The following is an 8,374-nucleotide window of genomic DNA, read 5'->3' as shown; positions in this document are numbered from 1 at the left end:
AGCGCCTTCTAAACTGGAAATGTACATGGACTTAGAGAGCGCTTTTTCAAAAGCGCCCTCTAAGGGTAACCTTAGAGGGCGCTTTCACAAAAGCGCCCTCTATTGTTGTCCCTCCATTTTTTTTTTTGGCTTCACTTTAGAGGGCGCTTTGTTACAAAAGCGCCCTCTAAAGGGGGTCTAAGAGGGCGCTTCTAAAAGCGCTCTCTAAGGCTTTCCAAAAGCGCCTTATAAACTGGAAATGTACATGGACATAGAGAGCGCTTTTTTAGAAGCGCCCTCTAAGGTTACCCTTAGAGGGCGCTTTCAATAAAGCGTCCTCTATTGGTGTCCTTCCATTTCCTCATTATTTTTTCGCTTCACTTTAGAGTGCGCTTTGTTACAAAAGCGCCCTCTAAAGTGCGCTGTCTATTCCAATAATATGCTCCTTATTTTTTCTCTTCACTTTAGAGTGCGCTTTTGTAATAAAGCGTCCTCTAAGGGGCGCTGTCTATTCCAGTTTTTGGCTTAGTGAAATCTCCCAAAATCTATGGAGAATTTCAATCAATCCTGATGAACAAGATTGTTATTACCCACACAATAGCAATGAAAAGAGAAGAACAATTGAGAAAGAAAAAATGTAAAGAACGATGAAGGAGAAGAGTAATAAAATTCTGCAGAGTTTCTCTCTTCCCACAAACTGTGGAGAACTTGTTATTCACTTTGCAACTGCAAAATACTGTGAATACTATGTTATGAATACTCTATTCACTTCATTACAAAATTAAGGGTTACTCCCTCTATTTATAGATTTAGGTTAACTTGGACCTCAAGTCAAGACCCAAAACTATAAAATTCCAAAATAGCTAACAATACTAAAATAGGCATAAGTTAAAATCCTGTGTGAAGCAACATGCTTCGACACTTCGACACTAACATAACTCGACACACTAGGTGGTTCGATTCTTCCTTGTTCTGTCGAACAACCTGCTTCGACACAAGAAATTACAATTCAACAATAACCACCCTTCAAACAGACTTCACAAACTCCCTCCCCTAGCTCCTTTTCTCTTAACGTCGGACCACCCAACCAACAAACAACCACCCAACCGTGCAATCCACTCCATGCACAACAACGTCCGACACCTCTGTTCTGTCACCTTCAATATCTCCATCACTTCCATAATACTTCCCGCCGTCGTTGGTTTGGGTTTATTTTTTTCTTAATTTCATGTTTGGATAGGATGTGTTTATATGTTGCTATGTTGTTGTTGTTTTTTTATTTAAAAAAATATAAATGAAGAAGAAGAAAGAGATGGTGATATCAAGATAAGAGAGGGTTGATGAAAGAAGAAATTGTTTTCTTCTTTTGTTTTTGTCTTTACGTACAAGATGATGAAGAGGAACATGTTCATTTTTTATTTTATTTTGTCCCCTCTACATGAGGGACACTTAGCAAGATATGATTTGTTTTTTGTTTTTTATATTTTTATTTATTTATTTAATTTTTTTATTCATTAAAAATCTCTCTCTCTCTCTCCTATCACACATCTACCGCCCCACTCTTTTTTTTTCTTTTTTCTTTTTTCTTTGTTTGTTTTTTTTCTATTTACTATCATTATTGTTATTATTATTATTATTATTATTATTATTATTATTATTATTATTATTATTTATTATTATTATTATTATTACTATATTATTATTATTATTTATTATTAGTATTATTAATTATTTATTGATTAAATTGACTATTTTAAAAATTATTAAATAGAAAATTCGATTTATTTGTCTCATCGATTTTTTACATATGCATTGCAATTTCAGAGTTAAAAATTCAATTTAACTTCGGAAACTGTTTAAACGTATAATGTTTTGTTGACCGATCTCAGATGGGATGATTCCTACATGAATCACATTACAATTGCTTAATAAATCGCTAAATTTAGTAGTTTAATTGTCGTTTCTTTTTATCTTTAAAAATTTCCGTTTAAATCATCGATTTTCATAGATGCATTGTAATTTTGGAGTTAAAAATTCAATTTAACTTAAGTAGCTCAAAACTCAGATTTATTTCTGATTCATTCGCTTTCTCTTAGGCCTTCTTACAACGAGATTTTTTGTTATTTACAATTGTTCATTGACTTTGTTTTGTTAATTGCTGTAGTGTATCCTTATTCGAAAAATTGTACCCTCGTTCCCATAATGTGTAATAAGTTTACCGCTTTCACTTATTTTTATTCTGTTAGTGGATTGTTACTTTTCAGAAAAGAACAAAAATAAACACTCGATCCAACATCGAGTCGTTTTCTCAAATTAAATTCAAATTGAATGCAATGTCGAACATCTCTTTCAATTAATCAAAATTATTTTCATAATCAACTTGCAACGCTTGATCCAACGTTAAGTCGTTGGTGCAAAAAAAATTCGTAATAAAATTGAAAGACAAAGGACCAAGAGATTCACATCTCTTTAGACCCCTTGGTGGTCGAGCGTTCATAGCACACCAGATTCAAAATGATTATTAGTCTTTCAAATCAAAAATACGTTAAATCAACTTGGAATAAGTGGACAATGAGACCACATTCGTGCATACCCCGAGTAAACACGCGCTTGGTGCACACTTCTGCTCAAATGTTTACTCACCTTCCGCAAAGATCAAATCCTCATGATAAAAGCAACTTAACCAATCAAACTTGTTTTCCTCTTTTGTGTGACTTCGAAAACATTTTCAAAAAAGAGTATGCTTTATCCATATCGACGTGAAACAAACAAAGACTTTTGCCTCCAAGAGTGAGCAACAAGTAAAAGTTTAGTCACTTGATATGTCTAAATGATCACTCCTTAAAAGCAATCAACCCAATAGTTCTTTCTAAGTAGAACTACGTAGCCTTGAGTTCTCCATAACACCTGAAGATACGTAGGAGCAAGTTTGAGAAATCTTGTCAGGCACCTCTTTAATAAAAAATATTTTTCTTTTCTCTTTTCGCACTCGATAAGTAGAAGATCGCAAACAATATCACGCTAACACTCTTACACGAAACTAACTAAATGGGTCCCGTTGAGTACAACGAATGTGACATATGCTAATACATTCCCCTTGCATAACTGACTTCTGAACCCGTTTTGGCTACGACGACCATTTCTTTTTGTTTTTTTCGTGAATTTTATCGATATTTTCCCTTTTCTTCTTCGGGAATAAATAAAGTTCGGTGGCAACTCTGTTTTGCTTATATTTTGATTGTTCCTTACGCTCAGAGTGTCACTCTATATAAACTATTTTCAAGCTCTATCTAAATAATGTGCGACTTAAGATTTTCCCAATACACCTACCCCCTCACGTCTAACACTTTTTTTGAGCTTGATGTGTGGATATTAAAAGTGGAAGACCCATGACTCGATCGATGGGCTTTGATACCATATTAGAGTTTGACATAATTCATTCTTATAAGGCTATCTTATAAGGTGAGGGGTGTCGATATAAACTCTTTTCAATCTTTATGTTTAAACAATGTGAGATTTGAGATTTTTCCAATAATTCTTTTCAATCGACTGCTTATAAAGAACACATTGATTGATCCAATGCAGCATCATTAATGAAGAATCCTTTTGCCTCCAACATTTATTCTTTGATGACGCTTTTTCTAAAAGTTCCTGGTTTAACATTCGGTTAATAAAAAATTATGCAATTGCCTTTCAATTATTTGGTCAATTTGTGCTTAATCTACTCGATATGGTTGTATTAACATATTATTTGGGCGCTTTGAAAAGTCACCCTTTCAAAAATGGTGGTTGATTAATGCCAAATACACTATGTTCTCATATAATTTCAATTTTTGGTGGATCAATCATTCTAATTATTTAAATTTTGAAGTTTCTTGTTGTTTTATTAGTTTGGTTGTATTTATAGTTAAACTATTGTGTAAATTTTCTTTTTCTATCATGTGTGTACACGTTGTACTTTTATATTTGTAAATGTGCATAAAAAATGTACATTTGATCTTATTTGACCATACAATAATAATCCACCATACCCTAGCTCTCACACGCTTGTCACTTTTTTACCCTAATATATGTTGAGCTTAATGTAGAAGCTAAGTTGGCCAGCTCAAATATGCATGTGACATGTCACCTCTTTCCTTTAAAGAACAAACATGTCACATTGTGAATGATGCTTTTGAAAGAAGATAAATACTAAACATTAAACTGAAATTTTTTATTAGCTAGGTAGACATCCACATCCACCCATACTAAAAGTTGACCTCATTAATTTGAACCGTGATATTAAAAAATTATAATTTTTTGGATTTTGATAAATACATGGTAGGGTTTGTGGTACACATGTTTGCTTTTGAAACAAATCCTATAGTATTTGAGTAGATAATAATTTTAGAAAATTATGTAATCAATACTTTGAATTTTTCTGTTAAATTTCTGTTAAATAATTAAACATCTAAAAGAACATTTAAATTTTTGTTAAGTAAAAGAGTTAGAATTGGGTAAGAATTGATTTTAGGTAGTTACTGTGTTCCGAAATTGGATAAGAAACAAGTCAAAAACATAGGACAGAAAGACAACCAAAGTGATTGGTTTCGAAATTGTCCTCTGTCGTGTTTTTTGTCTGCCTCTGCATGACTGACTCATCACACTGAAAACAAGACAAAATTCATAAAAAACCCACTTTTTTCGGAGCTCACTCCAAAAATAAAAATCACCCTTTTCACATTCATTTCACATTTCACATTTCACACAAGGAAAATTATTCAATACTGTACCTTTTTTTCTTCTTCTTATTTACTGGCGTTAAAGATACGCACAGAGGAAAGAGAAAAAGGGTTTTGCCTTTTACCCTTTATTGGATTTGGATTGTGTTATTAGTTTAATGGTGGATGAGTTGGTGAAGCGTGGCGTTTCAAATTTGTTTTCTTTTTCCTAAGTAGGGTCATTTTTGTCGTCCTTTTTTGTTTCGAGTTGTTGACGTTTTCTTCTAAAACAAGACTTCATTGGTTTATAACAAGTCTCGAAATTGGGACTTGTTTTCTTAGTTTTCTGTGAAAACAGAGATGGGTTCCTATGGAAATCTTGCGAGGAGGGCTGTGGATACTGAGATGCCGATTATGGTTAAGGTAATCCAGGAATTGTTTTTATTTGATGTGTTTAATGATGAGTATTTGGATTCATGATCTTGAATTTGAGGTAGTGTTTTTTGTGTTTATAGATGCAGGAATTGCTTCGAGGTGCTAAGAATGCTGTGTCTTTAGCTCAGGTATGTTTTTTTTTTGTTTTCAATGTTTGTGTTTGTTAATATCAATGTTGGAATTATTAATTAGTCTAGGTTGATTCTGTTATGAGTGTGTTGGTGTGTTTTCAATGCTTGAATTATAAATTACTACTAGTAGTTTAGCTTGGTTGGGTTATGTGGATTTGTTTTCTGGTTTCCAATGTTTTGATTATAAATTAACTACCTTGGTTGTTGGTTTTGTCATGTGTGTGACGCCTATGAGAAAAAGTCGTGTTAGTGTCTTTTGTCAGTCTCCGACACCGACATGACACCGACTTTTGTGAATAAGTTAAATTTATTCTTTTTTTCAAATTATTATCGATGTCGACATGTTAATGTCGGTGTCGTGTCTAGTGTCCATGTCTGTGATTTGTAGATATGTGTGTTTTTTATGCTTTCCAATGTTAGTGTATAGATTAGTCTAGCTGGTTGTTGTTGTTGTTTTGCTTTGTGTGTTTTATGGTTTCCAATGTTTATATTATAAATGAGTATAGCTTGCTTGCTTGTTGTTATGTTTGTTATTAAAAGTTTTGAGAGAAGCTTGATTAGCGGTTCTGATTTGCCGCTATTTTAGCAAAACTACATTGGTAGCTTCAACAAAATCACGGTGTCAGTGTGATTTTTCTGAACTCACCGCACATTCAAACATACACTTCGCATCATGTGGGACCCGTTTGGATCCATTTTATGGCTTCAAATGGCTAACTTTCAAACTTTGTATGAAATGCAATTTTAATTGATTTGTTGAAATTTGTATTATGTAGGGGGTGGTTTATTGGCAACCACCAAAGGAAGCATTGGATAAGGTGAAAGAACTTGTGTATGAGCCTTCTATTAGCCGTTACGGCAACGATGAAGGTATTCCTGAACTCAGAGCAGCATTAGTGAAAAAGGTAAACAATCTCTAGTTTCTTGTTAGTTACATCACCTTTTACTTATACGGAACTATGGTTTCGGCCTGCACGAGGATCAACGTCCTATCGACCATAATCTTGTTGTACCTGAATTGATCCTTGACATTCATGGTCTCTCAATTTAACTCGTTCGCTTTTGTCACGCAGTTGAGTAATGAAAATAATCTGCACAAATCCTCAGTAATGGTTACAGCAGGTGCCAATCAGGTGATCAATCCCCCAGCTCTATAATTTGCGATTAATATATGATTCTGAAAAAAGTGAAGCGCATAGACATTTCAGCAATCTATTCGTCTCATTTCTTAATATTTGCAGTGCAGGCATTCGTGAATCTAGTTCTTACTCTGTGTGACGCGGGAGACTCCGTGGTTATGTTTGCTCCTTACTACTTCAATTCATACATGGCCTTCCAGATGACTGGCATTACCGACATACTAGTCGGTCCTGGTAACCCGGAAACACTTCATCCTGATGTAGGTAAGACACTGCATGATCTTGCCACTAGCTACTTCTTTACTTGCATTGGACTTGGAACAAAAAAATCTATCGTTGCTACGAGAAACATCTTCTTAACGTGGCAATATCAGAGTTTTCATTAGATTTCAGTGTAAAGCTATTTTACAACGACTCTGCATCTCCACTAGGTCTGTTCAATTTCCCTATTTAAATATATAATCGAATTTTCTTGATTTTCAGACTGGTTGGAGAAAGTGTTATCGGAACGTAAACCTGTCCCGAAGCTAGTTAGTATTGTAAATCCTGGCAATCCATCTGGAACCTACATTCCCGAGTCTCTTCTGAAGGTCTCTCTTTCAATCTCTTCTAAAATTTTCCATTCAAGTTTACTTTCTAAGGTTTTTTTGAATCCGCTTATGTTTCTAAGGTTTCTAAGCAATTGGTTTTTCTAAATTGGCCAGCGGATTGCAAATCTCTGCGAGAAAGCTGGATCTTGGCTTGTTGTGGACAATACATATGAGTAAGTCTTAACCATCGTAATGAAAATCCGTTCCCATGATTTTGATTATCGATTGCCTAATACTATCGGTTGTCGTATATGTATGCAGGTACTTTATGTTCGACGATCTGAAACACTCTTGTGTGGAAGGAAATCATGTTGTGAACATTTTCTCTTTCTCGAAAGCTTATGGAATGATGGGATGGCGAATTGGATATGTAAGTTAATATCTTATCCAGAATCACTTATATGATAAGTGTTTATGCTATAAGCAGTTCATAAGTTGTTTGTCGTTGTTGCAGATAGCATACCCTTCTGAGGTAGAAGGACTTGCTACGCAGCTGCTTAAAGTCCAAGACAACATTCCAATCTGTGCTTCAATAATTTCACAACACCTTGCTCTATACTCCTTAGAATTGGGACCCGAGTGGGTTACCGAACGAGTAAAAACACTCGCAAAGAACCGACATATTGTCCTAGAGGCTCTTTCCTCTCTTGGAGAAGGTTCTATCAAAGGAGGAGAAGGAGCTATTTATCTCTGGGTGAAGATCCCTAGCGGACACGGTTACGATGATTTTGAAGTTGTTCACTGGCTAGCGAATAGGCACGGGATTGCTGTTATCCCTGGAAGCGCGTGCGGTGCTTCGGGCAATCTAAGAATTTCGTTCGGAGGATTGACGGAGAATGACTGTAGAGCAGCTGCAGAAAGGCTTAAGAAAGGTTTGGAAGAACTGGCTGCGCACGGTTTGGTACATGACTAGTAGCGAAATAGTTTCGCCTCGAAAGAAATTTATAGAAAGAAAGTCTATTTGCCAGTGGAGAAAAATTTGCAGCTGGTGCATTTGAATAACTGTTAGATTGATTTTCAACCTTGTATACTTGCAAGGTTTAATAATTTTCATCTTGAAAAGTAGAGAAATGCATCATAAACTTTTTTTCATATCAATTGATTTCTATAAGTTTCATGTCACATGGTGGATCAATATTGATATATATGCGTGCACACTCTTGTTCGAACAATTCTTGATTAGACTATCCTTGTCGAAATTAGACTCGAACAATTCTTGATCAGACTTTACTTATCTATCAATCAAAATTGGGTTAATAAAGGAAGGTGCACCTTAATGTTATGGCATGGCATGCTAGATTATACCATATCAATAAGAAAACAACAAGGATCAGTTATAATATGATTAAACAAATTCACCCACCCATTGAGTTCAAATCAAAAGGAGGATAAAGTGGAAC

General features: G+C 34.8%; 1 protein-coding gene across 1 annotated transcript; it reads left to right on the top strand.

The window, feature by feature from the left end:
* Positions 1-4,637: 4,637 nt before the first annotated feature.
* On the top strand, positions 4,638-8,096 carry LOC127107650 (aromatic aminotransferase ISS1). Its single transcript, XM_051044952.1, has 9 exons — positions 4,638-5,102; positions 5,195-5,242; positions 6,022-6,150; positions 6,319-6,378; positions 6,492-6,648; positions 6,868-6,974; positions 7,089-7,147; positions 7,236-7,344; positions 7,429-8,096. The coding sequence occupies exons 1-9, from the start codon at positions 5,040-5,042 to the stop codon at positions 7,885-7,887; spliced, it is 1,191 nt and encodes a 396-aa protein (XP_050900909.1). The 5' UTR covers positions 4,638-5,039; the 3' UTR covers positions 7,888-8,096.
* Positions 8,097-8,374: the final 278 nt, after the last annotated feature.

The sequence above is a fragment of the Lathyrus oleraceus genome, chromosome 7, assembly GCF_024323335.1.
Source record: "Lathyrus oleraceus cultivar Zhongwan6 chromosome 7, CAAS_Psat_ZW6_1.0, whole genome shotgun sequence".
NCBI classification, from domain to species: domain Eukaryota; kingdom Viridiplantae; phylum Streptophyta; class Magnoliopsida; order Fabales; family Fabaceae; genus Lathyrus; species Lathyrus oleraceus.
The sequence above is the reverse complement of the archived record's forward strand: the minus strand, read 5'-3'. Positions and strand labels throughout refer to the sequence as shown.